At 40.5% G+C, this 23604-nt stretch overlaps 1 protein-coding gene across 2 annotated transcripts in view; it reads right to left on the bottom strand.

Annotated features, from left to right (window-relative positions):
* LDAH (lipid droplet associated hydrolase) overlaps positions 1-23604 on the bottom strand; it is a 125006-nt gene that overhangs the window by 17854 nt on the left and 83548 nt on the right. For both annotated transcript variants that reach the window (XM_065055785.1, XM_065055784.1), the window contains exon 6: positions 683-765. In XM_065055785.1, coding sequence (XP_064911857.1) covers positions 683-765 — 83 coding nt within the window. The remainder of the gene's footprint in view (positions 1-682; positions 766-23604) is intronic.

Below are 23604 nucleotides of genomic sequence, written 5' to 3'. Positions count from 1 at the left end.
TATCAAGATCTCTTTCAGCAGTAAATCTGCACAGACAAGAAAGTTCAGTGCAGGAGAAAGGTCCCCAAAACTACTTCATTACTTGCAAAGCAGTAGTTCCAGTCCCCAAGGAATGCACTTTCTGTATCTTTCTCTTACGGTTGAATGACTGAAACTGTGGAGCTGTAGTAATTTTGCTGACTCCTCTCCATTATGTTTTGATGTCATGGAAAAATCAAGCCTGTAGAATCCCATGATGTTAACTGACACCACACAACACAGACGGTACATGTTCTGCCTGACCTGTTCAGCAGCAAAGTCAGAGGATTTGGTCAATCAGCCTGTGCTTATGTCCTGGCTGGACACCTGCCTGTCTGACCAGAACCCAGGCAACCACCGGCCTCGCTGGGAACCACATCTCAGGCTTAGCCACAACATGGGCTGTTCCACCTCCACCAAGGAAAACACACCAGATGGGACACTACATCTGATAGTGGTGAACGCTACATCTACAAAGGTATGGATCAATGACACTTCAATTGTCAGTGACCCCTTAACGGCTTCTCCAAAGTCAATGGCATTACACTAATATAAAAGCAGAACCAAGCTTGCTGAAATTCTGGCTTTGCACAAATATAACCAGATATAACATTTCCTCATGCATGTGGGCTTCCTGTGAAAACTCTGAGGATTAAATAGTTACCTTCTTTAAATTTTGCTTTATGGTTGTACTGTCTCTTTCCACAACCTTCATCATTTCTTGGCTTGCCATATACAAGATGTTTGCTGCAGAAAAAAGAAATATGCAATAATGTAAGTACATAGCAAATCTTTTAGAAATAAACAATATGGGCCCAACCCTGCAAAAAGGTAAGGCATGTAGAGCAGTCATCATCTTGACAATCCCACTGAAAAGAAAGGGCAGAATTTATCTCACCCAACTGAATCATTAAAGAGGCATATAGACTAAATTAAGTCACCCCACATGAGTTAATTCCATAATTAATGGAAAAGATACATTTGGAACACAACTCTATTAATCTATCTTACAGACTTCTCAATCAGCCCATATGCAAGTAATTAAAATATTCAACATAACAAATAACAAAAATAATAGCAAATACAAGTATCATTGAAATAATATTGCATGATTTGATGGTACTTACCAAGACAGGACTGAACTGGACACCAAATGTCTAAGCCTTACCTTTCTGGAATGTAAAGTATTAAAAGTGACTCTGTACTATTTATTGTGATTTGGCCTGCAATATACTGTTTCAGAGACAGAAATGATTGAGACTAATGTTTGGACATATAATTAGAAGCAGTCTAATTTTATGAGGTGTTGAGTTCTGTCAGGTCCCATGTATGTTAGACAGCAGGAGGAACTAAATACTTCTGAAAAGTGAGTCAGTTTGCCTGAATGCTTAAATATTCATAGATTTAAACATTTTGACACAGAAGAATCACACTGTGTCCACCTACTCTGGCTTCTGTTACAACAGAACCTACAGAAGCTCAGCAAGAAACTTCAGCGCAGAGTTCAAACCTTGGCTTTGAACAGACACCTGCCTGTTAGATTATAAATTTTGCTGCTAGAACGAACCTCATGTGTTCAGTTGCAGAATCAAGAGTTGCTACATGACCATCAATATTGCATGATGTCTGCAGACAGTGAGGGTGATTCAGACTTCCCCAGTTTTAACGGGAGGTATCCATTTCTGACATCTGTGCTGTACTGAATTAGCACTTCTTTTACCCTTTTTTCTTCTCAGTCAGCTTACTGTGCTGGTAAAACAGCCAAGCCCCTCCTGTCCTCACAACCTGAAGCTTCTGTGCTTGTTGGATCACAGAGACATTCATAACCTATATGTGGGAATGAAGGGAAATATTCTCTTTTCTCACCAGTTAGCAAAACCAATGGAAGACACAGAATGGCTACATTACCTTAAGGCATTTCAATTTCCAGGCCCTAGAATGACTGAAAGTATCCTAAAATATTAAACCCTCTCCTGAAAACCAGGAGAAAATTGAAAGATTCTTGACACTTTTTAAAATTTGAACCAACAAAGTTTTGTTAACAAATAGTTAATGACAGTGTTGGATCTGACACTGCCCTGAGCCAGGAGCAATACATTCCCACAACGTGTGATAATGGAGGAAATGGCAATCACATAGGTCTTTGGTGGTGACCAAAACACTGATTTGGTTGAACTCCAGCAGTGCTCTAAGGAAACAGAACGCCACCATAGAGGTGACTGATGGCTCCAGAGATCAAATGTTAAAAGACAAAGCCAGTGCTCTCAAGAGAAACAAAAAAAATCCTAGAAAGCATTATCTATTTGTGAGCAGCCAAAGAAGATGCAATTCAGTTATAAGCCTGCAGAACTCTGTCTTTTTCAAATAAAAGTTGAACGCAGCTAGTGCAAGTTCTTCCTTTCCTAAACAAGACGAAAGGGTTGCAGATGTGACATCATACAGATAATCCAGCAAATTTGCTGGTCCCCTCCTATTCTATTGGGCAAAGGAGACCCTGTGCGCTTTTGTGTCTAGCAACCCAGTCACCTAATCCTGTGGTGCAGCTGGCAAAAGTCTGTCCATTTGTTTGGCATTCTTAAGTTAATGCCACAACAATGGTCTTCTTTTTCTCAATTCAGCTCCAAACAGTAATGAATTATACACCTTTGTGTTTAGAACATATCTCAGAATGCACCATCCAAAACGATCTAGGAAAACATGAAGAGGTATGAAAGACAATGAGGAATTCCATAGGTATTTCACTAATTTCAGTTTTATTCCTGTTTCTAATGTGACAAATATCACTTTAATGCTCAAACTCCTACTTATAAATGCACCTTTCTGTCAAAAGCACTGCTCTGTGTCAGAAGGAAGGGCAGAACATGGGGAGCAGCCTTTGCCACCCTAGGCGCTGGTTCTTCAAGTGATGGATGTGGCTTATTATGGATTGGTAAGATTTCACTAAGCGCAAGAGCCTGGATTTGGCAGGGTATCTGTGGCCATGGCACCTGTACCCAAGCCATTATATGAGGATTTTAACAGGCCAGGCCTTTTACTTTCCAGTCCAGAATAAGGTTGTTGTCAGTAGGACATGGTGGATAGCCTAACTGCAGCCAGAACTTTTGTGATTGCCTTGCAGCATCAGCAGTGGATGTAGGCAGGGATGAAAATATGGGTGGCCACCAGCGCAGAACCTGACACATACCAGTTAATTCAGCTTCACTGGGACTCTGCAGGCAGCTCTCCACCTCCAGTTCAGTCATACAGCAAAAGCGGGCACAGACAACACTCCCCTGCTTCTCTTGTCCCATCTTACTGGCTTCTTTGTCCTACCTCTTGTTCTTGGTGTGTTCTGCTCGAGTTCCTCGTGTGTTTTTTTGCGGCAAAAAATTAAGAAATGAAGTGGAATTCACACACTTAGCAAACTTAGATTAGTCATAAAGATCCCAAAAGTAAAACTGTAAGACAGTAAAGGCAATAAGGACACTCCTTTAAAAGGAACCGTCTCTGAAGGCTTGTGTCCTGTGCAAGGAAGGGAACCAGGAAGGCTGGATTAAGCACAACCGGATGAATGGCAGGGTTCAAGAGTCTATTTCAACCAAACAGAAATCCTTCAAATTTTGGAAACATGATCCTAGGGAAGCCAATAAACAGGAACTTAAACTTCAGCAGGCACTAAGTAAGAGGAAATTGCAAAGAGCAAAAGTAGGTTTCCAAGAACAAACATTAAAAGACGTAAAAATAAACAATAAAATATTCCTTAGGTATATCAGAAACAAGAGGCCTACAGCAGAATTTCTACAGGCTAAGGGAGTTGCTAAAGAAGATAATTACACTGATGGGAAGCCAAATGATTTTGCTTTTGTTTTGCATACACCTTTCTTGTTCAAAACATTCAGGAGGTTTCTGCTCTGTGTAATCTTTTTCTGGCAATGCTACTCTTTGGGTGGTGACGTATCAAGAAGCAGCAACAGTGGAGAATTCAGAACGTATCAGGGCTAGAAGGTACATTTAAGAGTTTGGAAGAACCTGAAATACAGAATTGCTGAGCTAATAACAATCCTGGTACATAAGAATCACCCTGTCCAGTGGTTTGGGGAGCTAAAAACAGTGTCTAATCACTACTGATTTTACAAAGCAAAATGGCGTTTTGCTGATCTGTAATTTCTTGAACATTTCAATAAGCTCAACCAAGTGACAAAAATGATTGGTTTTCTAAAAGCTTTCTGCTACATTTCATACAGTAACCTTTGGTTGAAACTAAACAGGTGTAAATGAAAGGTTGTAATGTGTTAAGCAATAGTCTGGAAGCAAGAAAAAAGATTAGGATTAGATTAGCTGGTTTTCATCACAGCACGGAATAAGGTCTAGATTCACCACAAATACAAAAAAAGTATAATTTCTGGGGTAGGTTAGATCACCTCTCAAGATTACTTTCTTTTCAGTGATAAGGCCTTTAGACCTTAACTGGAATTTAATGCCTAAACTGAGGTGGGATTAATCCTGTCTAATATACTAGTCTGGCTTTGTAATAAAATAATGGCTAACTTATTTCTTAATGATCTGGTCAACGGATAAGTAGTTTATTGATAGCAATTGCACAGGACACAATGTTAGTTAGTTTATGAGGACCAGGTAGTGGGAAATCTTAGAGACCTAAAGAAGAGAGAAAACAATCAATGTGCTAGCAAATGAAATTCAAATTGGATAAATGGTAAGCAACATACATGCAGAAAAACCCCTAAATATTACTTTCCCTTACAAGCTTCTAAATTATTGCAAGCAAGGGAATCAGAAACCCAAAGACCCCTAAGATGACTGTTGCCTACTGTGCCCATTTACTCAAAATTCCAATAAAATCATATATTACGTTTCATAAATCATAGGAGGATGATGATACAGAATTCTGCAATGCCATTGATGACCATGAGCCAGCACTGTGCCCTTGTGGCCAGGAAGGCCAATGGCATCCTGGGGTGTATTACAAGGGGGGTGGTTAGTAGATCGAGAGAGGTCCTCCTTCCCCTCTACTCCACCCTGGTGAGACCACACCTGGAATATTGTGTCCAGTTCTGGGCCCCTCAGTTCCAGAAGGACAGGGAACTGCTGGAGAGGGTCCAGCGTAGGGCAACGAAGATGATGAAGGGAGTGGAGCATCTCCCTTATGAGGAAAGGCTGAGGGAGCTGGGTTTCTAGTTTGGAGGAGACTAAGGGGGGACCTTATTAATGTTTATAAATATATAAAGGGTGAGTGTCATGAGGATGGAGCCAGGCTCTTCTTGGTGGCAAACAATGATAGGACAAGGGGTAATGGGATCAAGCTGGAACACAAGAGGTTCCACTTAAATTTGAGAAAAAACTTCTTCTCAGTGAGGGTGACAGACACTGGAACAGGCTGCCCAGGGAGGTTGTGGAGTCTCCTTCTCTGGAGACATTCAAAACCCGCCTGGACATGTTCCTGTGCGACCTCACCTGGGCGTTCCTGCTCCAGCAGGGGGATTGGACTAGATGATCTTTTGAGGTCCCTTCCAATCCCAAACATACTGTGATACTGTGATTATATAAATCACACAACACGACCACACCTGAAGAACTGTGTGTGCCGAGAATCACAGCCTCTGTAAAACTAACACTGCAAATCTGAGAACAGTGGTGAAAACAGTCAAAGAAGTACAATTAAAGATGTGCTCCTCGTGTTCATGATACTTCATGATACACTATTTTCCCCTCTCTTACAGCATAGTACATTACAATGCAAAACAATAAAAGGAAGTACTTTTTAATGTAATATGCAATTAACTGTGAACCTTAGTGCCATAGGAAACTATATGCATATGTATTTGCCACATTCACATCTAAGCATGTTGCCCTGAGCTTCTCTAATCATGAATACAGCTCATGCAATTAATCTTAGAGCAAATATCTACAAAGACCAGATAACTTAAACCTCCAAGTCTCTCCTTCCAGATACTATCCTCTATGTCTGCTATCATTCTTGCTTGATTTCCTCTGGATACATTCAGTGGCTCATTTCTCTCTTGAATTTTACTGATACAGTATTTCAGCTCATGCTGGAGAGTGTCTCTCTTCAGCAGCAGAGCTGTGGTTCTTTCAGCCCATGTACCTCTTCTTATGTACGAAAATCATATCTCACTTTACGGCACAACATATTGACCCACAGAAGCTTACGACCCACGATATTCTTAGTTCGTTTGTTTGTTTGTTTGTTTCCTGCAGAACTACTGCTTAATCAGCGATTTACCATCCTTGTATTTAATTTACATACAGAACAACTTGGCTCTTCGAGGAATGACGGACAGCATTCTCCCCTCCTTGCCAGACCACTTTGCGTAGCTCATGAAGGTAATTTTGATCCTATCCCTCTCAGCATCTCTGCAGCATATTCTAGCATGGAACTACCTGTAAACTCAGTAAACACGCTGTATTCTGCCAGCTGCATCCCTAACACAACTACTGAATAGTAAAGGAATGAAGATAAAACTGTTATAAAACCCTACCAGCTACATCCTTCCAGTTTCAAAAATCCTCCTAAATCCCATTTTCCAAACAATAACACATCTGTGTAGTAGTTGTTTCAGGTATGTCAGATTTCCCAAATTTTGTTATAAGAACATAACAGGAGACACTGTAAAAATCTTTATTAAGATCAAAATATCCTAAATCTGCTGCTGCCCTCTATTCCACATGACACTGTAAGATGCTTAATGTCCATGGGAAGCTATACTGAAAGAGATACCATTATAGAGCAGGAACAGTCACATTCTCTCTCGCTGCTGTGGAATGTCAACCCGGGCTTCTTCAGAAAAGCTATTTTTCTCAAAAGCTAAATCACAAGTTCAGGGAGAAATCTCTCTGCTATTTCCTAATGCTATACTCTGCTAACCTTGGCATTTTTTGAATATTTAGTTCTTTCCTTTTCAAAAAAACTCGTTCTGTTTCCTTATTTCACAAATACTGAGCTGCTTTTTCAAAGGAAATAACTCAGAAGAATTCACTCGCTTTTTGTGTGTAATTGGAAAATAATCTCGAAAGGCTCCCAGGGACTGTTACTATGAGCATTTCAGCAGCTCTGAAAATCAGGTTGTGAACCGGGCACAACCAGAAGCTGACGCATACCAAACGAATGGCCTCTGAAATCTTTCATTAGGCTACGCAGAGGAAGGTCGTCTTGTCAGATCTCTTTGTCAGCGCTTGCTACCTGGTGTTACAGTCTCTGGAAAGACTTCTAACCTGTGCTAACACTTGCTTGACCTGAAAATCTCCAAACATTCCCAAAATCACTACCAAGAGTCGTTGAAAAGTAATTATTGGTTTTGATTGTCATTGTTTCATGTAATATATAAAATGCAACCTGGAGCCCACGTGCTGAACGTCCTGAGTGATGAAGCTGTCCCGTCAAAATCTGCACAATTAGTCACTGGCTCAAATTATACCCTGGCTCAAAATGCAAACGTAGGGAATACCCATAACGGGCTATGTGGAAGTTCTGTCGGAGTTGTGACCTTGGTGCCCATGCTGAAGTTAAGCAGAACATGTAGCTTCAATCTGCTTGGCATTCACCACTAGATTGCACTACTCACTGAAGAAAGGAACTTCTGGGGTTTAGTAAAGACAAAATAAGATGGAAATTAGCATTTTGAAAAATCATTACATGTGAAAGGTAAGGAATTTTCCTGAACTACCACTGAGGTCTTGCGAAACTCTGTGCAGATTACAAAATCTGTGTGTTTCTGTTTCCTCATTTGAAAAACATGCTTCAGGCTGCTATGACAATGAAGTGGTTTTTGTAGACTGTCTTAAAAATACTTGAAGTGAAAAGCATTGTGTAAACATAGTGACTATTAATTACTCCTTGAAAATTATATTTCTTTAACAATAATGAAATTTATAGAGCCAAATTGATCACGTCCCTTTAGACTCGCCCGGTATTACCTTGAACGTTGTATTTTAGACTGAGCAAGTAACAAAAACTTCAAAGCTATCCAATGAAGAATACATCAAAACCAGACGCAAGGGCTGGCCTGTAAGTACCCAAAGTCAAGATGTGTCTCTGTGAGAAAACTTTACTTATTGAACTTCAAATCTTTCTCTCAACTGGCTTAGTGAAGCCAGCACAAAAGACTTAGAGGACACGATTCTGTGCACACATACACTTCTGCATGTGACCTGCTGCCTCTTTGCTATTAACAGGAATGCTTGAATTGATAACATTAAACACTTGAAGGATCAGAACTGTCCTGTATGTTGAAATAGGTATCACAGAATCATAGAATATCTTGAGTTGGAAGGCACCCACAAGGATCATCAAGTCCAACTCATGTATGTCTTCCATCAATCCTTGATATTTGGTTCAAATGAAGTGAGCTGATTTGTCATAAAATGAAGGTGTATGCAGTGTTTGAATGAGCTTTATGAAAAGTTGTGCAGTTGATACAGTTTTCTACTGAAAGCAAACCAGTTCTACCTGCTTGCTGAAGGAGGAATTAACCAGTGATAAATCAGTGATAAATTCAGCATCTGAAGGACCCCACCACAGCACAGCTGTGATGAGACATGTAAATGAGATGAACACCAAATATATTGGTTCCTTTGGTAACTTCAATATTCAGACCCCAAAATGATAAAGAAGTTCTCATGGACATGAATGTCAGCACCACAGAACTCCTGTCAGAGACCCACACAATGACTTGAGAGCACTTTACTTGGAACGGACAGTTTGCTACATCAAGGCTGGCACTCAATCCTAAACCCTGGCTTGCAGAGATTTGTCTCAAGAAGCCTCCTCTATCCACTGAGGACACACAGACTGCAGTGTTCTCCCAAAAAGACTTTGGAAGAAAGGAATAACATTTATTCTTTCCTCATCCTGTATGGCACAAGCCCAGTACCTCTGTGCTCTCGATTCCCATCTGGGAAACACGCTCCTAAAGATTTGGTCTTGAATCAGCCTAGGATTTCTAGGAAAGGAATGTTTAGAAGCTCTTTAGCTTTTCCTGTCAATGCACTTTTGCTTATTCAACTTGTTTATCTGGTTAAACAACCTAAAGACAATTTCAGCTGTTTTTTTTTCTTGATTTTTATTGTCTAGTCCCATTCCTTCAAATCTGTACTTGTGCATTATGTGGGCTGACACATTATGAGTTGGCCTGGGTTAGTGGGATAATCCAAAGCAAAGAAAGAGAAGCTTCTAACATGAATCCTTGCAGCATTGTGGCCTCTGTAAATATTCCTTCACACAGCAACTAGGAAAGGAAAAGCACTTCTCAAAAAAAAACAACTGAGCAATGTACCTGGTGACAGCAGGAGAACTCCAAAGCATTTTTATTACATTTTATTCCACCTCAAGTTGCTGATACCCCTTGTAATTTATAACCAGGTCATCAGAGTTTAATGATGAAAAAAATCTATTGTTAATTATATAATTATCATAAACAATAAAGCCTTAAAGTGAAATCAAAGTTTTAACAGACAAATATCATGTTTATCATGCTTTTTAACATATAAATGCCTTCTTAAACATCCTAACTTTTTATATGCAGATCTTTTATACACCCAGAAGCCCTTCATTTATTCCCAGGTCAGGCTTATGAAATTAACTGCCAACTTACTTTCTCCCCATGATCCTGCCAATGACCTTTCTCTTGCCCTGGTCGGATCATTCCCTCTCCATGGATTAAAGGTGATTAAGGATCAGTGTCAGTTTAGTCTCACACATTTGCTAAGCAGAGACGACAAACTGTGCCAAAATGTGTTTGATTTATTTGTGGTGGTTTTGTGATGGAGGAACCCTGATTGGACTCAAATCAAGGATCCAGAAAAGAAAGGAGTGCTTTATATCACTGGTAGCTCTTTAACCTAAAGTGTCACAGCAAGGACTTAATATCTTTCAGCTAAATTATTAGTTTGCTCAAACAATAATGAGTTAAATCAATCAAGCTTTTCAGAGCTTAGGGTTATTTAACCACCAATTCAATTAGCCAGTTGTTAGATTAATACCTGTATCTATTGAGCTGAACTTCAAACACATTGATAAATCCACAATGCAGACAAGTAAATAACATATACAATAGCATATTTCCTGATTTTGAAGAAAGACATGTCTCACAGAGTTATTATTACTTTCTACAGATTTTAGAGCTATATCCTACACCAGTACATTGTCAGTTGACTCTATGGATATCAACAGGTCTCAGCTGGACCTTGGAAAGCTGTGCTCATTTCAGGGAAGAAACAAGATTCTAACTCGGGACAGATAAACTTTCTCTTTATACTTGATTCTTGAAGCAATACAGAGGTTTCCTGTACTTGGACTGAAGTATGTGTTTTTCCTGAAGTCTTTAAACTTCTTGCTTTATTATTGAATATCCAAAGATCATTTGCGTGCTTATTTGCAAGGAAAAAGATTAGATTAGGGCTAAATCAATGGCAAACTAACACTAGAAACTGATTATGTTGCCTGTGGAAATTCAAGATGAGTTGGATCTATGTCTGTATGGAAAGAAAGCTTAAAAAACAGGACTTAACACATGGTGCACATATTCATAAAATATAAAAGAGGGCTAAGTATTTCCAACTTAATGCTGATAAACTTTGAGAGATATACATGACTTTGATTAATTGAAAAATCAACTCTGTGTTGTGGTGCCATGACGAGATCTCGTTCTGTGTGGTTTTGCTCTGTAGTCGGTATCTCAATTATGTAAAAACAATACTGTATTCTCTGCTGGGCTAAGGAGATGAATTTACTGTGACAGAAAGAATAGACAGAACGAGATGCCATACTAATGAAACAACAGAGACAATAAGAAAGAAAAAAAAAATCTTTTCAACTTCATTGGCTAATGAATTTCAGGAAATAATCATAATAGTTCCTTTTCCAACAAAAATGAGTGGTTGTGAAGATAGCCCCAATCTGGACACTTTAATGGATGCACACACACATTCTTTAATAGCTTGTTCATCAGACTAAAATAAACATAAGACTACAAAGGGTTACCCGAACTCACTTCACTTCCCTACTGCTGTTGGCTTCAGATTATGTTGACTCTATCAACAAGATTGTGGCTCTCCGTGCAAATTTATTAAGTCCCACACATCAAAATATTGCTCTATTTTGTAAGTTAGTAGGAGTTATGCTCTGGAATGGGTACAGGGAGAAACATGAAGCCAAATTTTTACTTCAAGGTCCAGGCAGCACAATTTCAACAGCAGTAACCTTGGAAGAACACACCATTATGATTTTCCAGAGCGGACAAATCCAGAGGAAAAGGAGACCACAGCTCTACCTTCATCATGCTTCCCAAATGTAAATCTGGTGCCACTACCCACCATATTTTGTCCAACCGATCCCCTGAGCAGATGAATACAGAGAGTGGAGAGATTTCTTATGCTGTCTCACTAAGGCCACCATATAGTAAGGCATTGTCATTTTTTCCACCACGAAATGAAGAAACTATCTTTAGCTAGAACTGGAACATAAGAAACCTGTGATCCTCTTGTGACTGTGGTGCAGGCTCTGGGTATTTTCTGTATTTTCAGATAGTTTTTTAATAAAAGACGGCTCACCATGATTAAAACCCACAAATCTGAAGTGCAACCAGGTCCAGAAGAAATCCTTTCAGTTCTTCAAAAATCTTTTGCAACTCATTTGTATTATAAAGGAGCATTAACAGGTAGAAATATCAGGACCCATAAAAGGAAATCTATTTTACAGCACATATGATCCAGCACATAGGATACAGCTTTTTCTAGTAAGAACATCTGAGGGCAAATAAATTAGCAATTGATAGCAAAAGACACTGAAGTCAACAGGTATTTAGAACTCTCTTAACAAACTGCAACCAAATTTAGAGCTACAGACTATTACAAAAGCCTCAGATCTTAAAGCCTTTACCCCTAAGAACAATTAATTGGGAGACTTTTCTATAGCAGAGTTTTTTTCCTTTCTCGGAAGATTTTTGTTCTGACTATTGTTGGAAGTGAGGGACTGGATCTCATGTCCAGATATTAGTTCCTATGTAACTTAATAGTGTACTTCAATTACTATAATAATAATAATAATAATAATCATTATTCATCCAATCTTGAACTAATTTTTGAGCAACAGTTGTCACCATCTTTAAGAAAATATCCTGCTAGGTTAGTACTGTATTATCAGGGTCGCAAGCACTGAACATCAGTTCTGCTTAATTCAGGTAAAAAACTGAAGAGTCGCTACAACTTTGTTTAGTTAGTCCACATTTCTTACATAAAACTTTCCCCTTAAACTCATCCTCAAGCCCTCTTTACTAAATCTTTCAATGTTAACCCCCTTTTCATGGTTAAGGAAGCCAAAGCCCCCATGACATTGGTCTGACTGATGGCGCTCCAACCTCCGTACACCCGTGCATACCAGCAAATATTCTTTCAAGGAAATATAGGGTTTTAATAACCCTGTGAAAAATAAGCAAACTCATTATGCTGTCATTAGTTTCTCACTCTCTATAGTTTGTTTCCATACATCTTTAGTTCCCACATTGATATTGCAGTTTCCCAGGACAGTTCTGATGCTCTGCCTTGCAAACCCATCATTTACTGTCACGTTTTTCGCAGAACGCATCTGCTATTTCACCATTTGCCATTTAACTGCTATTACTGCTGTTACTTTAGATTGTTGTGTGTGTTGGCTGAGGACCACAGTAGAAACTGGGGACACATTTTATCAGGTACTGCACATAGAAAAGCTTGAAATGATGCTTTCTTCTGTCACACAAGGGACTCCCAGAGAACCTCCACAAATTCTTAATCTCCTTCTCTCAGAAATCTTCACTGACACCTCCCTTAGTAAAACTGCCTGTCAGAAGGATAATTTCACAATAATTTGGTGTTACAAAATGCTTGAGAAATATTTTAAAATATGCAAAACACTGGAAAATTTTAATTCTCATTCCTGGCCTCTGTAAAGGTAAATTGGACAACACAGAAATAAATGACAATTTGACGGTTATCGTAGCAAAAGGGAAGAGTCCTAACTGATTGCCTGGTTGGATTATTTTGTAACTAAGGATTAGTTATAGTGTGTGGGAGTGCTAAAGGTTCCAGTCAGGGGTTGGCTTCAGTGTCAGGCTATTCAAATTATAAGAAAAACCCATAATTTCTGCTCCACAGATTTTACGATCTATTTCTATATCCATGACTGTTCAACACTGAGTTGCAGAAGCGTTTTGCTCGTCCTTCTGAGGGGCTACAAGCAGAGAGTAGGGGCAGGAAGCAATTTGACTTCAATGGGACAATTACTTCCAAAGACTACCCTGTTTCCCTGAAAATAAGATACGGTCTTATACTAATTTTTGCTCCACAACTTATTACTTTTTTACATGTATAGCTGCCTGAGCACTATTTAAATTGATATTTTTTTTAATGAACTGTAACTAGGGCTTATTTTTGAAGTAGGTTTTATATTTTGAGCATCCTGAAAAATCATGCTGGGGCTTATTTTTGGGGTAAATCTTATCTTCCGGGAAACAGGTACTACTTTCATGTGAAACAGAGCTCACCTGTACTTTGACATGCTGTAATATGCCTCTTTCAGAACTCTAAAGCAAAATTGCTTGATTGCAAAGTGATGAATCAATTCTAGGTTGGATTCCCATGCTAAGTTGAAATGCTCTGCAAAGAGTAGGTCGAACTTTTGCAAACAGGTTTTCCTTGGGGAATGTACAACTATCTGGTCAGATTTTTCTTCCTGGCAAGTTGCCCTTCTTGTTGCAGGGTTCCTCAAAGGAGTGTAACACTAGTTTCCTTTCCAGTTTATCCTTTGCTCTGTAGGAAGAAATCTCTGTCACTCCTCAGAAAGAGTCAGAAAACAGTTCTAAAAACTAATAATACCAAACAGCAGTGTAATTTCCTCCGGGGAAAACATATTTTCTACCGGTAACTATTGCCAACAGCAATCTTGGAAATATTGTATAACTTATTGTTTCAAACATCAAACAGAAGGAACTCCTCAGTACCAAGGATGACTAACGCAGGAACAAGTGCTTCCACACAGGCACACACACATTAGATAAAATGTTGATGTTTAGAGGTTTACAAGATATAAACATTGACTTTGGGTTCTGCTTAAGTTTACACTTGAATTTAGAATGAAAACATACCGATTAATATATAACCATGATCGTCACAAATAAGCAGAAATAGCTGCAATTGTTAGGACAGACTTCTCCAATCTGCCTGGTATTAAAGTTGCAGGAAGGTCAGAACTATACAAGAAAGTCAGTCAGCGGGGCTTGGGAAAGCACAGTAGAGGCTGAAGGCAAAAATAAAAAGGTATTCGACAATTATACCCAGCTGTTGTACAAACAATAGATGCTTTGTTGAGGAGTGTGAAAAAGCCTCATTTACTTTGTGTGAGGAACCACGGGCAGGTGAAGTGAGGTGTGTGATGGAAACTGAAATGTCTATGGACTTAATCCTGCCCTAAGTTGTTTTGGAACAACTCCCATCACCTTCAAACGACATAACTACCCCTTAGCTGGAGAAATTCATCTCCAATTTAAGTTCTCACAAACCCTCGCAGATGGCTGTGATGATGGGATTGCTGCTAGGGTCCAGATTTTTGGTTGTGAAAGACATCTGCTCTCCTACTTGGGGGTATGAGATGCTGGAGAGCAGCTCTGTGGAGAGGGAACTGCGGGTTCTGGTCGATGGCAAGTTGAACATGAGCCAACAGTGTCCCTGGCAGCCAAGAGGCCAACCGTGTCCTGGGTGCATCCAGCACAGCATCGCCAGCTGGGCAGGGAGGGGATTGTCCTGCTTTGCTCTGCACTGGTGCGGCCTCACCTGGAGCACTGTGTGCAGGTCTGTGTGACACAGGATAAAAAAAGATATAAAGCTACTGGAGAGTGTCCAGAAGAGGGACATGAAGTTGGTGAAGGGTTTGGAGAGCAAGCCGTGTGAGGAGCAGCTAAAGTCACTTGGTTTGCTCAGCCTGGAGGAGACTGAGAGGAGACCCCATCGTGGTCTACAGCTCCCTCACAAGGGGAGGAGGAGGGGCAGGGCTGAGCTCTTCTCTTTAGTGACCAGTGACAGAACCCAAGGGAATGTCAGGAAGATGTGCCAGGGGAGGTTTAGGTTGGGTATGAGGAAAAGGTTCTTCACTCAGAGGGTGCTGGACACTGGAACAGGCTCCCCAGGGAGGTGTCACGGCCCCAAGCCTGACAGTGTTCAAGAAGAGACTGGACAATGTCCTCAGACACACGGTGTGAACTATGGGGTTGTCCTGTGCAGGGACAGGAGTTGGACTCAATGATCCTTGTGGGTCCTTCCAGCTCAGGACATTCTATGATTCCATGATTCCCCCCTGCAGCGGGGCACAGAAGGGGCTGGTGCAGGTTGTGCTCAGTCCCTCCAGGAGCAGCAAGGACAGACTGTGTCTGCAGCCATTTAACATCTCTGCACTGTGATTCCAGCCAGAGCTGTACCGGGAATTCATACGCTCTTCTAGAGAAGAGCTGATGCACGTGAGTGGCCATAGGGAGGTCAGTTTAAGTGCTTTTCTGGATTAGAACCTGACGCTGACTCTTTCTTGAGGAACCCTGATGAAATTCAGCAACTGGATTACCCCTTCTTTGAATGAGGTACATTCCTCTCAGGAGAAGTGCCTTTGACTGGTATGAAAGGTGAACATTACATCACCCTTCATTAAACATAAACCACTATTTCTAAAGCTCATTTTAAATACATCTGACCATTGCACTAACCCGCAAGCAATCTCCTGCACCATTGGGTTTGCTCAAGATAACACCACCACTTCTTCCACAGATCCATGAAGAATCTGTAGGCATTTTCTTCTTCTCAATATCATCATGTTAAAGAATTAGGCAAGGGAGATGGTGACTGCTGGTGGACATTTTCATGACAAGAAGTAGCTGCAAAGATGGCTGCAATATTATTTTAGATGACTGTAGGAATTACATCCAGACTGGTGTCCCCTTAGGGTGCATCGAATGACAGCTATTGCATAGCTAGCAGCTTTGTAAATGTAATTTTTTCAAAAAAAATCCTTATTCTGAGACACAAATGGCTATAGTTTACTCATGGGTATGGATTTGGTGAGCGTTTAAGTGCTTTGCTGTGACTGCATGATGAAGGAGCTCGATGAATCAAATTAAATTCCCAACCAGTAAATATAAGTTATGACAAGAGCCACAAGCTCTGCTTCACATATTCCTCAGGGAGTTTGGACAGACACCTGAGACAAAAGAAATGAGCCTCCTGCAGAAGGGAATCCTTCCTCTGCATCCAGGGCGCTTTGTATTGGGCCTAGGAAAAATAAAGTGCCAATCTGCAGATGACTATCTAGCCCTGGTAACATGAAACAACTATAGCTGCTAGCACTTAACTGGTGTACACTTATCTTCAACATCCTTTCTGCTTTGTTGATGTTACTCCTTCCTTTTTCATGCCATTCACAACACATCATTAGACTTGCTGCAAATTTGTGGGAGTAAATGGTATCCCTGGGGATGAAACCCCACCAGGGGTGAATAAACAATCTCCCGTTCCCCAACCAAATCCCAACTGTGCCTCACATTTCATGGAAATGATCAGCAGTTCCACTATCAAAACATTCACACCTTATGAGTAATATTTATGATGGGAGTTTTTTGTGTCGGGTTTTCCCCCCAAGAAGAAAAAGAGGAATAATTAACAGAAATAAACCCAACGAGAAATTTCCACATTATTACTATTATTTTCACAAGCCTTCCACAGGAAAGCAAAAGTTTTTGCAAGTAATAAAAGTCCTTGTTAAACATCTTTCTTTCATTTGGAAATGGGGTAAATTATGAAGCAGATTGACTTTAAAAAATAAATAGGGCTATAAATACATAAAAGTTGTTGCCTTCCGCCAGTAATTTAATATGAGCATCCTACTCCGAACTAAGGAAAAGTTTAGTTCACTCACAAAAAGAATAAAGCAGATGTGAGGTTTTTCCGTCAGCTTAAGTGCTGCCTTGGTACAGTGAGTTGTCCGACTACATAAAACAAACATTTTAGTCAGGCATCACACAGGAAAATAAACAGTAGCAGAGGAAACATGAAAATATTAAAGACTGTTATTCTTTGGCCCCTTTTCCTGCGAAGCAGGTGATAAAATATTACTGTGTTTCCACAGGTAAGGAAACACGCTCTTAAACACTTTGCAGAAATACATATTACGATCATCACTTAAAATGTCAGCAGTGGATAGGAGTCAGCAGTGACAGCCCAGAGGAGCCGGCCGAGAAACGCTGCAGGAGCAGAGGGTTTAGCACGGCGGGGCAGGCCGCTGGGCCACCGAGTGCAGCCTCTGACCCCGGCAATATCTGGCAGTAGCAAATTCAGATACAGGCCAAAAACATCTTGTAAGAGACAGCTGTAGAGTTACCTGGTTTCAGTAAAGATGACTTCTCTTGAATCCTAACTGGATGGTAGTGAGAGGGAGGGAGATGGGAGATTGTCTGCTACACCATTTTAACCTCTTTCTGCCCCATTGAGTAGCAAAGAATGCACATAGGAATCACAGAATCATAGATTCATTTCGTCTGGAAGACACCCTTAGGATCATCAAGTCCAACCATAACCTAACTCTAGCACTAAAACATGTCCCTAAGAACCTCACCTACTTGTCTTTTAAACCCCTCTGGGGATGGTGACTCCACCACTGCCCTGGGCAGCCTGTTCCAATGCCTGACAACCATTTCTGTGAAGAATTTTTTCCCAATATCCAATCTGAACCTCCCCTGGCGCTACTTGAGTCTCTTTCCTCTTGTCCTATCACTTGTTACTTGGGAGAAGAGACCAACCTCCTCCATGCTACAGCCTCTTTCAGGCAGTTGTAGACAGTGATAAGGTCTCCCCTCAGCCTCCTTTTCTCCAGGTTGAACCCTCTCAGGTCCCTCAACTGTTCCTCATAAGGGAGGTGACCTGTTGAGCTTCATCCTTCCTGCCCACCTGTGATATACTACACTACACTGTCCAGATTTAACATTATTTAGTTTACGTAGATGTAATTGACATACCATGTTAGTCATTTCTGTTCTCCATTAAATTTTGCCTAGCTATATACCATGTCTGAAATTCTATATATATTTAAATATAAAAGTAGAAAAATATCCTTGAAATGTTTTCTGTGTTATAGCCAGAAAATATCTAAATTTAACATTTATCAGAAGAAACAAAGCAGTCACTTTTTACTGCCAGAGCTTTCATTTCAGGAAAATCAACTTGAAAATTTGCTGGTCTGTGTTCAAAGATCTGCACCATTGCCTATCGGCGAGGTGGGAGGGAAAGCTTTTATTCTCCTGCCCATGATGGAAAATGTAGGTGTGAGATTGCAAGGTGCCACCGAAATCCTTTGTGGTATCAGTTTCTGCCAAAGAATCATAGAATGGTTTGGGTTGGAAGGGACCTTCAAAAGTCATCTTGTCCACCACCCTGTGCAATGAGCAGAGACATCTTCACCCAGATCAGGTTGCTCAGAGCCCCATCCAGCCTGGCCTTGAATGTCTCCAGGGATGGGGCATCCACCGCCTCTCTGGGCAACCTGGGACAGGGTTTCACCACCCTCAGTGTTAAAAATTTCTTCCTCATGTCTAGACAGGATCTACCCTCCTTTAGTTTAAAACCATCACCCCTTGTTCTTATCACAACAGGCCCTGCTAAAAAGTCTGCCCCTCGTCTCTATTTTAAAATATATGGCATGGATGTCAGCCTGTCCAGCCACTGTGGTTGGTGGAAGCTGCACATATATATATATATATATTTTATAAGGTTTTATATATATATATATATGGTTAAGCAGGTTCAGTAGATTAACTGTTGCCCTGGGATGTAGATCTATGTACAGTTCTGCTGCTGCCCAGCATTATGATGCTGGCAACAGGCCCTTGCTTGCCTTGAATGCCAAGTTCTTTTGTGAATGTGCTACTACAGTCCCGCCTGGACATGTTCCTGTGCGACCTCACCTTGGCCTTCCTGCTCCAGCAGGGGGATTGGACTAGATGATCTTTTGAGGTCCCTTCCAATCCCAAACATACTGTGATACTGTGATACTGTGATACAGTGTTTGAAATAATAAGACCTAGATGAGAATAAAATGGGCAATGCCCCCTAGGCCTTACATGCCTCAATGGAGAGTTTTAGTTCCATACAACAAAATGAAAAGAGCTCTGCCTTCCATGCTGAATTTAGAGATGCTCATCATATCTTCTGTTACTTTTAGAAGTCAAGTTTTTAATTTCAGTGCAAGAAAAGAGCACAGTTTTAATTTAAAAACAAACAAAGAAAAATAAACTAAATTTTAGCTATGTGGTTATATAGCTTTTTGTTAAATACTCTTTAGGGGCAAAGCACTCTTATTTCACCATTTCAGGTGAATTCGTTTATGAAGTGCTTACCTGATACATTAAACACTCTTTTTTAACTCTGAAAAATATGAGCCAAACAGGTGGAGGGGCCATTGAGTGCCAAGAACACAACAGCACACACTGTCCTTAGCCAAGTGTTTCAATTGGATAGGAATTTCTACAGCATTTTAGTCCTCAAAAAAAAAGAGAACTCTCCCAAAATTTCCCATCTTACTTGTCAGGAAATGGAAGTGAGATGTAAAATGAATTTTCAAAGACAGCAGGAAACAAACAGGATTCACTAGAAACCAGCTGTAAATTCAACAGAGCCAAAGCATGGGATATCTGACTGTCATGGCACCAAGGGTAAAGGCTGTATGGATAATTCAGATCACATTGTTTTCTGATGTCTACAGCAAAACAAGCAGCCAGTAGACACAGAATGTATCTCCTCTGATTTTTGTTATCTAATAGAGCATGTCCTTTTGTGGTCAGTAAAGACAAACAGTCATCTGCAGGGAGTGATTCACCTGTTGTGCTTTAGATGCCAGTTGCTCAGACAGTATGATGTCTGCAGTGGGCAGATGAAGACCACCCATAATGCCATATTTAAAATCTCGCTGATTAAGAAGAGAGAACTGGAACAGAAACAGATCTCAAGACACGACAGCTCCCAAGGTTGGGATAATTCAAACCCAGAAGGAAACTTTCCAGTTGGTTCCCTGGAGATAAAATTTTTAAATAACTTAGTCAATGTAAAAGCTTGCATTTAATTTTCATAGCAACTGGAAGGCTACGTTTCACTGGCTTTTGATACAAATTTATCTCCCAGATGCTATTTGACAGTTCTGCAAATTTTATCCCACAGGAAAGCTTTTTACTCTATGGCACTTCAGGGATGTAATTTTGCCATCCTGTACGGCCAACAGAGAGAAGTGGCTTCCTGTACAGTCCTGTGGGCATAAGGGTGGAACGCCTGGAACTGCTTTAGCCCTTTTTTCTCTGTAATATGAGGAAATGTAGACACTCCACATGAAATGTGAATGTCTCCAAGATAAAATTTGAATCCAAGTTTAATCTTAGTTTTTCGTCTTCTTATAACATCTCCTGGATGCTTTACATAACCTAGAAATCTACTGTCTCCAGCCTGTATTTGTGGGTCAGCATAAACCCATCTGAAACCCTTGTTTCAGGTTTCTGAGTTCCCTCCTGCACAATCAGCCTGAACTGCACAAAACAGACCCTCCCCTGCCCCTGGTCACCCTGCTCCCCAAATAGGTTAAACAAACAGGGAGATTCCTCCAGGGAAGTCACAGGTTCAAGATCACAAAGGACTCAACCGAGTTTGGGCCAGTTGGAGGTTTTTCTTGCTATTGTGCTTATCTGTATCTTCACTGTCATCCAGACGTTAACCTCTGACCTGCCAGCCCGTCTCTTGAAAAAGCCTTGCGGTGTTTACCCATTGTGTAATGTCTGTGCTTTTGTGGAAATTTTACAGAAACAAATGGAGGAAGTTTGCCAGTCAAACGGCTGGACAATAAATCCTGTCCCGTGTAGATAGAATAGTTTACTGTCACTGTGAGTCTGCTACTGGCATCTGTCACCGAAGAAATGTTTACAAATTTCAATGTGCTGGAGTGCCAAAGTATTCCAGCATTGCAGGACTGTACAAGATTTGTAGAACAACCACCACTGTGCTAGATAGGGGTATCCTTGTTTTGCTAGCCTGAATAAACAGAGTGACAATGCTTCAGATAACTCAAGGTCACTAATGTCCAATTTTTCTGTCTCCTAATCTCCTACGTTCATGAATACAAGTACCCAAATGCTAGTTTGTCCACTGCAATGCTTTTTCTGCCATACAATATCTTAGCTAGAAGTTAAACCCAGGTAGGCAAACTGTCTTCAGACCCCTTTGCTTCTTTCTAATACGTCCTTTATTATTTATGCCTTCCTTTTATTATCTATGTCTTCCCATCCTTCCTTATGATCCATTTTCTTTACAGTTCCTGCTGTCTCTCCTCTTTCTGCTCTCAGTCCTTTGGGACAGATGTTATGTTATCTTACCCTTCTGCACAGCGTCATCGCAATGCCTTCTGCTGTGTTCCTTCTACATACCATCAGCTATAAAGTTAGGACAATGGAAAGATGAGTTTGGATAAGCAGCAGAAGCAAACATAATTTGCAACAGTGGGATAGATAGGTAATAAAATTCTTCCTTCACTGACTCCTTTAACCAAGGGCCTGATTCTGCTGCCGCTGAATGGAGCTTTTCATTCTTGATGTCAATGGGAGCAGCACCCGGCCTTACATTGCTGCTATAATTAAGTTTTCAAATCTCATTTCCTTTCAGAGGAGAGAAAACATTGTTGTGACTAAGCTTTGGATGTGGTAACAAATCCCTGGCAGGTTGGTTTGTTTTAACGGAGGTATTAGTTTTAAGGAAGCTTTTACCATCTTTTCTGCCCTTAATCATGGCTTTTATTACAATTACAGTAATGCAACACGTGTACATGCCAAAGGCAATATGTGTATTTTTAATGAGTTGACATGCAGCCTTCATGAAGAGGAGAAACAATTTCATTTGCTGAATGTTTCTGAACCATATTTAGCAGTTAATTAAGGGACAAGGAATCAATCAGAAAAGCATTTACTGCAAACCAGGGGCTTCGGTAACTCAGAAGACAGACTCAGTAGTTGTGCTAGGTTTAGTAAATTTTTGCTGAATGGTAACATTTTCTATTGTCCGCAAACAATACAAGAGAGGTTAACAAGCAGTATCCGGAAAGCCCTAAGATTATTAATCCACACATGTGGTCCTGAGTCACTGGGCTGTAAAACATCACCAGTTTCCAAAGAATAAACCAAAGGGGAATTCTGCTTGAGAGAGATGTTATCACAAGTGCAAAGGAACTAGTTGCATCAATAAGGCCTATTTATGCAACTTTTACAAGACATTGGCTCACAGGGGTTTTCATTCTGGTATAATTAATTCAGTCAACAAATTGAACATAGACAGAGATCACATCCTATGAATAAAGAGCTTTCGGCCTGCTTTCTTGCCTCAGTTTACCTTACAGCGTGGACACGGATTGGCACTGGTGCACATAGAAAATTACAACAGGCCGACGTGCACACAGGAACCGGGCTCATCTACCTGGGGACTAACGAGCTCAGAGAGTCAGGATCTAGCAGCAGCACACAAAATCCATCCTGTTCAATTATTCCTGCCGCTGCTGCGGTCTGGGCCAAACAGCACTCACAAACAATGGCTGGCCACATGTTTTTTGGAGGTTATTGCAGGCCAAGGACCATTTCCAATACAACCCTGGATGTGGATAACCTGTTTTGAGACGTAAAAGTTTATCTGTGGGGACCAGAGAAGGATTCCTGGCTTGTGGAGATGTGATCTCCACAGACCTTCACATACCTTTCTCTGAGACTAAATTATCAAAGGAAGAAGCCCAAAAGCCTAGTGTATGTATGACTGCAGGCTTGCCTTCTCCTCGGTCATCATAAAACTGACAGAAATTAATATGAACAAACCATATAACTCCTATCAGAAGTTTACATTACCAACCAGAAGCCTGATTTTGTCAGGCACAGGGTACTTCAGTGCAGCAACTGTCTTCATGGCAGGTTTGTACAACATAAACGGGGCTCTCTAGGTTTGTCAGCAAGAACAATCACTGCCCATCCTGTTTTTGGTCTCTATCCAGTCCCAGAGCGAGCCCCCAGTACAGACCAGCACATCCACAGAGATCCACCAAAGCTATAGGACCTTGCTGCAACCACAGTTATTCTGGCACATCTGTTTGGATGATTAGTAGGTAAAATTTAACTGATAGAAGACAGAGCACAACTGGAAATGTAGGAATGTGTTTTTACAACTATTAATGCAATCAAAACTTCCTTCTTGCTATTATTACTGTGTTAGCACGTCAGTTCTAGTCCAAATTGTTTTCAACTGCTAACTTACCAAAATACCTGGAGTATAGCACATTCCACGGTCTGGTTGTCATTCTAAACCTAACATAATTTATCTGAAATTACTCCCTTTCTTAAAGCTGTTTCTCTTGCTAGAATGTGCAAAATATGCGTACAATAAGCACTGGAGGAATGTCAATCTTCTTTCTTCATATGACCCAAAAAGCACTGAAATCCTTCTGTGCATAAAATAACTTTTATATGTCTTTGTAGGCTGAAGGCTCTTTTCTGA

The sequence above is a fragment of the Columba livia genome, chromosome 3 (genome assembly GCF_036013475.1).
Source record: "Columba livia isolate bColLiv1 breed racing homer chromosome 3, bColLiv1.pat.W.v2, whole genome shotgun sequence".
Taxonomy (NCBI): Eukaryota; Metazoa; Chordata; class Aves; order Columbiformes; family Columbidae; genus Columba; species Columba livia.
This window is presented reverse-complemented; position numbering and strand designations above follow the sequence as displayed.